This window comes from Bicyclus anynana, chromosome 5 (genome assembly GCF_947172395.1).
Source record: "Bicyclus anynana chromosome 5, ilBicAnyn1.1, whole genome shotgun sequence".
In the NCBI taxonomy this organism is placed as follows: domain Eukaryota; kingdom Metazoa; phylum Arthropoda; class Insecta; order Lepidoptera; family Nymphalidae; genus Bicyclus; species Bicyclus anynana.
In genome coordinates this window covers 7885925-7898735 of record NC_069087.1, presented here as the reverse complement: position 1 = coordinate 7898735, position 12811 = coordinate 7885925, and the positions used below count along the sequence as shown (strand labels likewise).

At 34.5% G+C, this 12811-nt stretch overlaps 1 protein-coding gene across 2 annotated transcripts in view; it reads left to right on the top strand.

The window, feature by feature from the left end:
• LOC112047857 (potassium voltage-gated channel subfamily H member 8-like) overlaps positions 1-12294 on the top strand; it is a 137474-nt gene extending 125180 nt beyond the window's left edge. For both annotated transcript variants that reach the window (XM_052881786.1, XM_052881785.1), the window contains exons 11-16: positions 1116-1365; positions 1918-2033; positions 4410-4696; positions 5018-5216; positions 5872-6018; positions 6877-12294. In XM_052881786.1, coding sequence (XP_052737746.1) covers positions 1116-1365; positions 1918-2033; positions 4410-4696; positions 5018-5216; positions 5872-6018; positions 6877-7350 — 1473 coding nt within the window. In that variant the 3' untranslated portion in view covers positions 7351-12294. The remainder of the gene's footprint in view (positions 1-1115; positions 1366-1917; positions 2034-4409; positions 4697-5017; positions 5217-5871; positions 6019-6876) is intronic.
• The last annotated feature ends 517 nt before the right edge of the window (positions 12295-12811 follow it).

Here is a 12811-nt window from a genome sequence, read left to right as displayed (position 1 = left end):
TGTTTTGTCTTAAACAATAACAACCAAATATAGAACTGTCTGTGTCTATCTGTGATTTCAAGATAACTGTGTTTTCATAAGTGCTTTTAGTTATTTACACGACAATAAAACAATATCAAGGTTTTATATATTTTTTGTCTGTCTGGCTAATTAATCTCTAAACCGGATGAACCAATTTAAACGAGATTAACGCTAAAACTAAAATAAACTATTAGATGAAAAGATTATTGAGCAAAATACAGGCTATTTTTATCCCAGAAAAATCCATGGATTAATTATTTACCTATTTCAGATTAAGTTTATTTTATGAAAACATGAAAGTTAATTTGTAACGTGTATAACCGATGTAAAATAGTATTATCTGTGACTTCATTATTCAACAAAAATCTCACTCGGGCTCGTCTAAATGAAATGGCGCGGAATTAATACATAACGCTCAATTTAATCCGCCCAACATTTTTTTTTATACTTAAAAGATTACTAAATATTATTTTTCTATTGAATTTGTCATAAATTTAATTGAGCAGTTCAATAACAAGATTAATAATAATAATTCAAAGTATAAAGTTATTTACTAACATTATAATTATTTTATTAACCAATAACAATGATTTTAACTGCAAAGGAATTCCATTAGGAAGGTAGCTTACAGTTGTAGCAATTCGAAACTGCTTAAATTTGAGCTTTATTTTCGGTTTTGATGGAAAATAACACGTAATTTCGCACAATAAATGCTCAGTCCGTTGGGAGTGTTTGTGCGTGTTGTCAACTACGAATCAAAAACAATCCGATTGTCGACATAACCCGGATTAAAAGATATTCTTTTTCGATTCGTGTTGTGAAAGAGACGTCAATGTTGTCGGATGAAATATTTTTTTCTCTGTTGTAAAGTACCAATTTGGTACTTCATAAAATTACGATCTAACCTAATGTTATTCTTTAAATTTAACTTAAACCTACTCTTATATATAAATTATTATTATAATAAGATTATGTACAATAACTTAATCTTAGTCTTTTACCAACTATTACGTTTTTAGGTCACTTTTTAACGTGATCTTCAATGGATGAAATTATGACACAAAAGTGCTTTACGTGGCTTTATGTAATTCCAGACTCTGAAAGAATTCCCGGAAGAATTACGAGGGGATGTTTCGTTACATTTGCACAGAGAGATATTATCTCTTCCGATATTCGAAACAGCATCCCAGGGCTGCCTCAAGCTACTATCACTGCATATCCGTAACAATTTTTGCGCCCCCGGGGAATATCTCGTACACAAAGGGGATGCGCTTACTTACATTCACTATATATGCAACGGGTCCATGGAAGTTATGCAAAACGACATGGTAGTCGCTATTCTTGGTAAGTTAATAAGAATTCAATTACAGAATAGAATTCTAGTTCACATTTTGTTCATGTTTTGTCATAATCTTACTTACATTTTTATTTGCGTATAACTCAGAGGGTAAAGGTAGGTAATATTTGATTCCAATTATATTGCATGCATAAAATGTCTACCTTCTTAGATGAGCATCATCTTATTATTATTCCGCACTAAATAACATCACCTTTTTTCAACTCAATTCTGTCAATCCCAAGAAGTTGGAAAAGCAATATCGAACATAAATAAGTAATTACTTTTACATACATTTGCTCTTTCATACACTCCAACTAAATAGACATATGATTTTCTTCTTGGTTATTTTCTCTCCTCTTTGTCGTTTCATATTCTTTAAAGCAAATAACTTGAATTATAAACTTTTTACCGAGTTTATTATCCACTGGCATATTTACTAATTTATTTATTTTGCTGTTATCCGCGGACAATAGCAAAATTAATAACTTCGCGTTAATAAAGTTCAGCAAACGCCTGCTTCAATTCAGCAACCTCTAGTACAAAAAATCTTTATACAGGAAAGGGTGATTTAGTGGGATGTGACATGAATGCCCACTTACAAGCCCACAATGGGACCGGCCCGCCCCAGCCCAACAACCCTGACGTAGTAGTAAAGTCAAGCAGCGACGTGAAGGTGAGTCAATGTGAAACTTTTCAACAGGTAGGTAGTATTTTTACAAGGAACGAAATTTTATATTCCAAGAACGCTTTATAAAGAACTTCTCGGCTCACTGAGTATTCATCAACGTGGATATTCAAACAGATAACTCTGGCAGCATTTTAAGCGGGTTGTAGGTACCTTACTACCTAATTCTATTAAAATAACAAAATTGTGTGAAAAAAATAATCTTTATTAACAATTATTAATGCAAAAGTGAGATTGTTCGTTTGTTTTAAGCGCTTTCAAGTTTAAAGTATTTTCTCTCAACAATTCTCTTTAACTCAACTCAATAAAAAATATTATTATTAAAACAAAAAACCCGAGTGCTTATGCTTAATGAACTGAAAAGAGAAAAAGTATCATAATATCTATAAAGTTCTGACTAAATTCTTTATGTTGCGGCATGCGGTGACAAACATTGGTATTTCATCCTTTGCCCAAAAAAAAGTATTATTTGTCCCACCACCAAGAATTTAGGCAGAACTTTATAGATATTGTGATACTTGTTTTTCTCTTTAGATAGGTAATTTAATAGAGGTTTATCTTATTGATCATTCATGAATAAATAAATTCTTGCGTTTTTATAAGATGCCTCCATTTTCTTATCATAGTGAATGCGTTTTTTTACTACAAGCAAGCTTATTAGTAGACAATTAATTGCCAAAGCAGTCACGTATATCTAAATAATATAGAGATTGCAGCTATAGTCTGGCAAGTTCGATGATGACACTCCCATGATATGCGGGCGACGGGGGGAAAGACTGCGCGGGTGTGAAATCATGCGTGCGAGGAAGTGAGGTGCATCAGTCGTGGGTTTTTCATTCATCGCTACACGCCCCCTGCGCAGACCATCGGGAGCGTCACCAACGAAGTTTGCCAAGCTATAAAACCCTAAGAAGTACCTACGAAGACCTAATGAGTAAAGACGCTATGTAAATTGGCCGGGAAAGCTTGTTAAACTTGTTCAGAGCTTTTGTACAGTCCGCTCAGCTAAAAAAATATAAATCCGAATTACAAATTATAATAAACCAAAGTATTTTATTAAGATTTCTTGATTTGTTGATTTAGGTTAGTACTCTGTAATACAAATCCTTAGATTAGAAACGATTTTTTGGTAGAAAAATGTTTGTGTACAAATGTTGTGTTAAAAAAATTCTGATTATTTTTCTACGACAATTTTTCGATACATTTTTTTTAACTAACTAGGTATACAATAATTCTGTATAATAAATTCTCAATTTGCCGGAATATTTACTCATATTTATGAATTTCGTGTGAGTAACGTAAATGTTTTTTTTAATTTTCTTAATTCTTTACGTGTGTGAAGTTTGCCAATCCGCATTGGGCCAGCGTGGTGGACTAAGGCCTAGCCCCTCTCATTCTGAGAGGAGACTGCTGCACAACAGTGAGCCGAATGTGGGTTGTTAATGATGAACATTTTTTGCCTATGTGGCTTGAGGCTTCGTATCACGAAGTCAGAGGATCGAATAGGTCGGGTTATACATATTGAGTTTTTCTTTCGTCTAAGAAATTGTAAGCCCGGAGTTGGAAGTTGGTGGTGCTACACCCTTACCTAGGACCACGTTAAGCCGACAGTCCCGGTCATTATCATAAACATTCTACAATGGATGTTAATTTAACATTATCCCGCATTGAAACAGTCTGGTGGGTCTAAGCTCCGTATCCCCTCGCCTATGGGCACGATCCAATTTTGCCGCTCCGGACAAAAATAAATTTTGCCGCCTTTACCATGCACCAACAATACTTTTTCTAGGGTTCCGAACGCGTATGTACTCGTACGTACAAAAATGGAAACCTTATACATATAAGAACTCTCGCGCACATCCGAATGTCTGTCTGTCACAGTCATATTTCTCCGCATTTACTGGACCAATAAAGTTAAATTATTAAAGTAGAAATAACAAGATTTTTTTAAATATGAGTAGGCCGGGGATGTCCATTTCCCGCCTACCAATTCCTAAAACCCAAGCACATATCCTGTGACCCAAATGCAGAGGTAAAATAAGTCTGCTGGGTAATGAGTAAGTTTTTGCTACAATTAATTTCTCCCGCCCTTCGTTTTTGCTCTGAGCAAATGCCCTGCTTGCCCACGCTGGATCGGGGCCTGCTCTTCTAAAAAGGAAGGAGGTCTAGCCCTGTAGTAACCCGTAAAATAGGTTGTTAATGGTATTGATAAACGTAAATATAAGTAGGTACTAGGTAGGAATACTCAGTGAAACAACATCGTAAGATACACATACGGAGAGTTGTTCTCTGTTCCAAACGATTCTCATATTCCAACCGACTAACCGTTACAAATATATTTTATTAAATATATACCTTTTGCAGGCTCTGACTTACTGTGATCTCAAATGTATAAACATGATCGGGCTCGCGGACGTGCTTCGGTTGTATCCAGAGTATCAACAGGTCTTCATTCACGACATTCACCACGACCTCACGTACAATTTGAGAGAGGGCTATGAGGCTGAACAGGAGTCCGACGGTAACGGCCACCCGTCGCTGACTCTACCCTCTATTTCAGAGGACGACGAAAACGCTGCTGAAGAACACGCACTGTCTCCAAAAAAGCCTTTATTATCTAGCACTAACAGTCCGAGACATGCTAAATTTAGGTAGGAGTTATATGATTATTATTATATATAAAACAATGTGCACCATAGATTTACGATTCGGTACAATTAATGTACACGCTTTTATTAAGACTTATTATTATGCTACTAGTAGAAGATTCACCCATTTGTTTATTAGATGGAAAGCGTTCTAAAAAATCTCCTGGCCAAGCGGTTATTAACAAAAGTTAATAATGGACAATGAATGATACAGATTGGCCAGAAGACTTTCGCAAATCATTATTCTCCAAGTGTCCAAGTAATAACTGACCATAAACAGAGGAATTTTATATTAAGTAAAATAAGAAATCACAATTATTCTAGGTCAGACGCACAGCGCCTTACCCATAAGGAGTTACGCGAGAGAATCGAAAGGCAACGCTCCGTGGCAACACCCAAGATCACTCGAGCTGATTCTTTGGAAGGGCTCAACTTAGAAATGTACAACACTCGCTCGTCAGTGGACAGGCTCGACACGCAGGTGTCCAGCTTGCATCATGACGTCGCTGCTCTTAGTATAGAGGTAAGTTGCTGAATACTGCTACTTGCAACAAAAAATTAAAATGAAGTTGACTAATTTCAGCGGTAAATGACGATTAAATCTACAGATCAGATCTTGGTGAAGATGTCCAAAAGTGATACGTTTTAGAAGCAGTATACGATAATAGATTGCAAAATAGCGAAGAAGTCCAATGCACTCAGTCTGAACTGAACTGAAGAAGTCCAATATGCATAGGACTACTTCGCTAAGTTCTAAAACTAATAAAAAGTTCTAAAACTCTAAGAAACTTCATTCGTTCCTTGAATATCATTACGAAGACTAATCGTTACGATACGAACCGGTGATATCCAGATTTTCAGACCAAATCTAATCCAATCAGATGTGTCAAACTAGATATTGTAATGTCTGGATTGGTACTCACCTACCTCTTGTTCTCAAAAATTTTGTTGGTAAGAAATTTAGCCTCAATTATTTGAATTCAGGAAGTGGATAAATAGGGGACCCTTGTTCAATTTCCAATCCACCCTTTCACATTGTTTACACAAACTTTTCTTATAATTGAATAGAAAAGGGAAAAATTAATCATCTACAAAAACATGCCTATTTTGCTCAAAAGACTCATCAAGAACATGGTTATTTTTCTTAAAAGTAACGCAAGACGAATTTTTTTTCACAGGTTCGAAATGCAATTCAAGCTTTACAAGAAATGACAGGTCCTGTGTGGCATGCAGCACATTCGAATCCCAATCTGCAGTGGAACTCTCCGCCGAATCAGTTGGCACGCAGTTGCAGCCATCCTCCTGACGTCTTTTGCTGGGATCAGGTAATTCTGTTGCATCCTCTGAATTAGACTGTCTATATAGTTTACTAAAATACTAAAAATTGTCTAGTGAATAGTGCAACAATAAATTCTGATGAAACTGAAACTTTAATCGGTCTTATACACAAAAAAGGGTTTTTGACGGCCTCCGTGGCGCAGTGGTATGCGCGGTGGATTTACAAAACGGAGGTCCTGGGTTTGATCCCCGGCTGGGCAGATTGAGATTTTCTTAATTGGTCCAGGTCTGGCTGGTGGGAGGCTTCGGCCGTGGCTAGTTACCACCCTACCGGTAAAGACGTTACGCCAAGCAATTTAGTGTTCCGGTACGATGCCGTGTAGAAACCGAAAGGGGTATGAATTTTTATCCTCCTCCTAACAAGTTAGCCTGCTTCCATCTAAGACTACATACATCACTTACCATCAGGTGAGATTGTAGTCAAGGGCTAACTTGTATAGAATAAATAAAAAAAAGGATATATCCTTAAATAGTTTCCTTAAGTACTTTAAATTTCTAAAGTGCTAATATTTACGCAACGTAATGTTCCTTGTGCCCAGGAACTAAATATTCATTTATCATCATCATCATCATATCAGTCGATGGATGTTCACTGCAGGACATAGGCCTTTTGTAGGTACTTCCAAACATCACGATCCTGAGTCGCTTGCATCTAGTGAATCCCTGCTACTCGCTATAAGTCGTCTGTCCACTTGGTCGGGGGTCGACCAACACTCCACTTTCTAGTGCAGGTTTCCCATTCCATCACCTTGGGACCCCAACGTCCATTTATTACCTGAATAATTTGATGTAACGAATCAGTTTATTTTAATGTTCATATAATTAATTTCTCCGTATTTCTGCAGCAAGAGCGGTCATTCACTCCTGATCGGCCGAAAATAAATCGAAGCACACAGACTGAACCATTCCTGCACAGTGTCACCCAGTACATAATGGAGCACCCTGCGACTGTGATGCTCCTGTTGGGCCTAGACCCGATGGCCAACCTAGCACCGGTCATACAACCAACGGTCGAATACTACGACCCGAGAAGTCGCCGACCGAGTGTTCTCGAGCAGATCATCGAGTCTGAAAACGGCAGTCAAACTCCGTCCAGTTCGGCGAGCGACAAACCAGAACCACTGAGGAGTCCCAGTGGAAGTGCTAAGGACCTTGATATACAACCAGAAATGGAAAGGCTATTAGAAAAAGACAAAAGTGCTAGTTTAAAACGAAATAGGTACTCTGCGAGTGATCTTTACGATGTGACTGAACGATTGCTACCAGCTAAGAACGCACATCCAAGTACTTACAGTCTTAAAAATAACTTTAACAGTTAAGTGATCATAATTCCAATCTGCTCATTAGTCAATAGTTTCAAGTGGACTCTGTGTTATTATAATGTTATTTTAAAATCAATGGGGCACTCATCTATCGCTTATAGACCCGAATGCAAAATAGCCGTTAAAAGCGTGTTGCTTTATCAACGAAATTGATGTTGTGTAACTTCAAATGCATATAAACAATTAATGTACATATCAAACTATTTATATCTAAAATGTCTTCATTGTTTATAGTATTAGTTATTTATGGATTTATCTAGTCATGAAGTGTAATAGGGGAGAGCTGTGACCTGATTCTCTATAGATGTTTCATACTTCAAAAAACATGGTTACATATTGCTACCTTAAGACCACCTTTGTAAGTTATAACGATTCTGTACAGATTATTGCTCTGATAATAACGAAAATAATTTGTGGAATCATATCACCTTAGCACTTCCTCTCAAACATCTTTATTTTCTATAGGTACCTACTTACTACTGCAATGTGATTTCAAACCTAACCTAACCTAACCTGTGAAACTCATCCTGTGAAAAAAAACCCATTGTTATTTACAATGGCCTTTTTCGTTCGTAATTCGACGACCATAACATCTTTGACGAATTTATGAATTCAATTAAAGTTATCGTCGTAACTTGTTAAGGTGGTCCTAAATAATTATATCTGTGTGATGTAAAAGTAAAAACTAAATATTTTCGAAAAATTGACATGTCTTTACAAAAGGAATGTCAAATGTAATAGCGAATAAGATCCTGTTAAGAACTACGCATATCTATGAAATAGGTAAGTTAGTAAATTCTGTAATATTAATCTAATAATTTATATTATTATCATTAAAAATGGTTTATCTGCATATTCTGAAGTGATAACTTCTTATGTATTTATACGTAACGCGTTACGGCGCCACTCTGTCTGACTTTCCTGTCTCTCACGCATATGGCAGCAGGTTTAATTAAGTTATCAATTTTGTCAAGCGCTACGAGACGCACACGTTTCCTTTTTTTCTTAATGTGGTATATAGAGATGATCGGTAGAACGTATATTTTTATACACGTTTTCTTGATAGACAAAATATTATTATAAACATCTATTTTTCAGTTTTTAAGTATGTATGTCATGTTGGTGAAAAATTTTTTATCGAACTTTATTGATTTATTAAATGATAGTATAGTAGTGTTCTTACTACCTTGGGACCCTTTATTCTTACCAGCTCTAAATATAAAGCCGGAGAAAATAAATATCCTTGAAAATATTATATCTACAACATATCTTCTTGTAGAATATTTATTTGACTTATAGTATGATTTTTGTAAGTAATTTACAACAATAAAAAAAATAATGTAGATACAACAGTAACAATTTGTAAAAATCTAGAATTCTATTAAATATTGTATAAGTATATTTTTTTAATGTTAAAGATTAAATTTGATAATAATATCAAACAATTATTATCAAGGAATACAGACATAATCTGTTTATTTTAAAAATTCGCATATCTACGTCCTGATAGTTATTTTTTTACTATTTTTGTAAAATTGTGCCAAAAGAGAAAAAATCATTTTAATATTCATGTTAACACTTAGGTGCCGAATATCCACTTAAATATTAATTTTGATCTCGAATTGCATAAGAAGCGTTATTTATATTATATTATCGGACGCCTGCGATTTCGTGAAAATTGATGTAAACTTTCAACCCCTAATTTACCCCCTTCTATTTATATTCTTGCATGTTTACATTAAATAGTACACTACTAATTTTACAAAAATATAACTCAAAACATGAACTATTTATATGAAAAAAACTTCAACTCCTTTTTTAAACCTTTAAACCTTTAATTGTTAAAAAAGCGGATGAAATTTTTAGAATTTTAAATTCTGTAAAACGCATGAATAACCCTCATTTTTTTTAGTATTTTTCTGGTAGTACTACACAAACCAATTTTTACAAAATGTAACTTGAAAAATTAAGGACTTTCCGTCAAAACTTTCAACCCCTGTTTTAACCACTGCTGATTTAAGTATCCTATAACCTTTTTCGTAATATGGTCTCAAATCGTGCCAAGTATCATTTAAATTCATTCAATAGTTTCAGCGTAATGCTCGGTCAACAAAAACATGAACAGACAGCCAAAAAATATAAAAAAAATGTGTTTTGCTTCAGTATCGCTTATATACCTATTACTTAATGCCTTCCAACAACAATTTTTAATATACGGAATTGGACTTGTTACAGTTTTATTATAAGTATAGATTTGTTTAGTTAACGGTCGCCAAAAAAAGAACCGAACGGACGGCGACGCGACACTGGCGGGAGTTAGCTAGTTGCAAACTAGTATAGTCAACACCTTTCCCTAGGTAAAGAATGAAAGCTTGATAACTTGACATACCTCATTTAATGAGTTCTGAAAATAGCCTATGCTAATGCTATTACCATAAATGTATAACCAATAATGGTGTTTGAACTTTGGAATAAATAAATACGTTTTATACTTGGATGGCCGAGACTCTGGACCCTGTAAAACTGCTACCTTACAAAGCCACCACAGTAAAAACTGCATAATAATTAGCTACCATACTTACTTAAGGTAAGAGCTTATAGGATGACGCGCTTTTCCATAAAATTAGTAACAAAGTTAACAAAACCACTAGGTAATTAACAAAGAACACGTGACGCCGGCGCAAGGACTATATGGCGATGCATACTATTACGAGTAAATCAACTTTAACTCCCGCCAGCGCAGCGTCGCGTCGCTTCCCCGTCCCGTCCGATGTGTAGCCTACCTTAAAAAATGAGTTATTTTTAAAATTCTTTAATTAAAAATGTATGTATAACTGTATGTGTAATGTATGTATACTGTCTGTATGTATCATATAAGTATACTATTTGCATTGAGTCAACAAATAAAAATAATCTTGTACAGTTAGATTGGAGATTAGGTTTATATAGCACATAAATAAATTGATTAAACTGAACAAAACAAAATAAAATGAAGAAGAGGAAATAAAATTGTAAAGTACCTTCAGTGTAATAAAGAGAAAATATTGTTCTTGATACCGTTTATGAGTTTCTTTTAAATATAATTCGCCGCCAAATTTCTTTTTTAAATTGAAATAAAAAAAGGTAACTAAGGAATTTAGACTATGGTGACTTTAGGCGGTACGTTTACGATTAATGGTAGGCGTCCACTGATCTGGATCGTACGTATCTGACACATCGCATCACACGGTTTTTTTTAAATTTACGGTAGATAAAATCCGTTCGATGCGAATCAGTGGACGCACTTGTATGACTTTCTATACAAGGAATACTAAAATCTGTTTGATGCGATGCAGATCTGCGGACGCTTGCCCGCTGCCGGTTCCGTTAGGAGGCAATAGTGTCAGGCGAAAGGTTGTCAAGAAGCTAAGAGGACATGAGTTCTTATATTATCACAAAGTATATATAAACCTACGCTATAATTATAAACTTGGATTAATTATCCATAGGTTTTTGTTAGGTAGGTAAGTACATACTATCTTCCAAAGCCAACATGTTCGAAACTCCATAGTTGCTTTCCGTATTACCTAGTAATAGAGATGGTATAGGTATCTACATATAAGACAGGAACTAACAAACTTTAAGTTTTTACCAGTAGTTTCTGAGATAAGCGCGTTCAAGCAAACATACAAATAAAAACTTCATATAAGTTTGGTCAGACTCTAGACCTCAGCTATCTGGCCTTTTTTAAATCAGCGTTAGATTTAATTTATACCGGTAATTTATTTATATAGATGGTTCATGGTTCATTCAATGTAGGTAAATCTCGTTTATTTATAACGATAGTTTATTAAACGGTACCTATAATATTCAAGTGAGTGTTACAGTAAGAGCAAAACGGAAGCGTGGTAATAAAATGTACGTGGAAACTGGAACGCAGTTGAATTGAAAATAAATGTTCGCCTGTTCATTTCCGTCGGAATATCACAGCTCTTCATAGTTCATAGTTAGTTCACTGTTCAACTACTGTAACACTGGCTCAAAGGGAGACAAATTGCATGTGTATTTCTCGTGAATGATAGTTAAAAAGTCTATGATAATAATCAATAGGGTAGATTATCACAGTAGCTATTTTGTAAATAATATCATTAGTGCCTACTACTTATCTTCCTAAGCTCTATAAATACGAGTATATACTTAATATTATTTTATTTTAAGATTATAATTTTTCTGTTAAAGAAAATAATATTAATTTGTACTCTACCACATGTTTTCTGAGACCGTAGTCTGTACCTACTTACTAACCTATCCATAAAATGAAAATCTTATTAATCACGTTTGTATCGAGGAACGATTATAAAAGTTCAAGGATCATTAATTATCTAATTAATGATAATTTTTCAATGTTAATATCAAATTCTACCCTTATTATCAAATTCTACCCCACATTATTTTCTTTTATATGATAGGTTTTCTAATAATTATTATTATTAATCTATTACTTAATTAGATTTTTTGTGTAATTTCACATCGGCAAATTTATGATTTAGATGCCTACCTTCATAGAAGATTTGGGTATTTATTTAAGTATTTGCTATGTGGTAGCTACTGTGTTAATTTACCGTAGAAGAACGGAGACGCTTACTAGAATAAATGACTTGTAAAAAGGTACGCGTATCTACGTTATACCTATTTTATATAGAGAATGTGATATGAGGAAAAGTAACACGTGCAGTGCCTAAATTATTCTTATTTATTTAAATAGTATAAATACTTGAGATTTTATTGTAATCTTAAAGTCAATAGAGGCGCACAATGTTGGTATCTTCCTACCTATATGTGGATTGTGCGTGATAAGTTAAAATTTTTTGTATATAGGCATTTAGGTAATTAGACTTTTATGAATTGATCTTTCTCTTGTAGTACAAAATTAGTTATGTAAAAATTAATAAAGACAAATTGATGTTGCATTCATGTTTTATTTTATTGACAAACTAAATACCATTTTGATCATGTGAGTTTTGTAAAATGCATCTTAATTCGTCTATTCAGTTAGAAGCTACCTACAATGCTACAGACAGACGGGCAACGGGGTTTAATTAGTAAAACAGATAAACTTAACGTTTCAGAAGTGCTTATATTAAGCTTAATTAAAACCTGTCTATCAAATATATGCATGTATTTTTATTAGCATTTTCCTCGCTGTAGTGAGATATAAAAGAACGCATAGCAGCTTTATTTACTTAGGTACCTCTTTACCATCCAACCTTGAATACCTCGCGACGCTAAAGATTCTTTCTTTCAGGACTTTTAGAATCCTTCGCTTCTTCGGCTTTCAATAGGTTCACTCGCCATAAAAATCAATTCTACTGCAGCATAACAAATTACTATAAAACCAGTAATCAGTAAATCCAGTATTCAGTATTTTGTCGGTAGATAAATGTTCACTAAAATTGTCGGTCTCACATCCTTTTGTTAC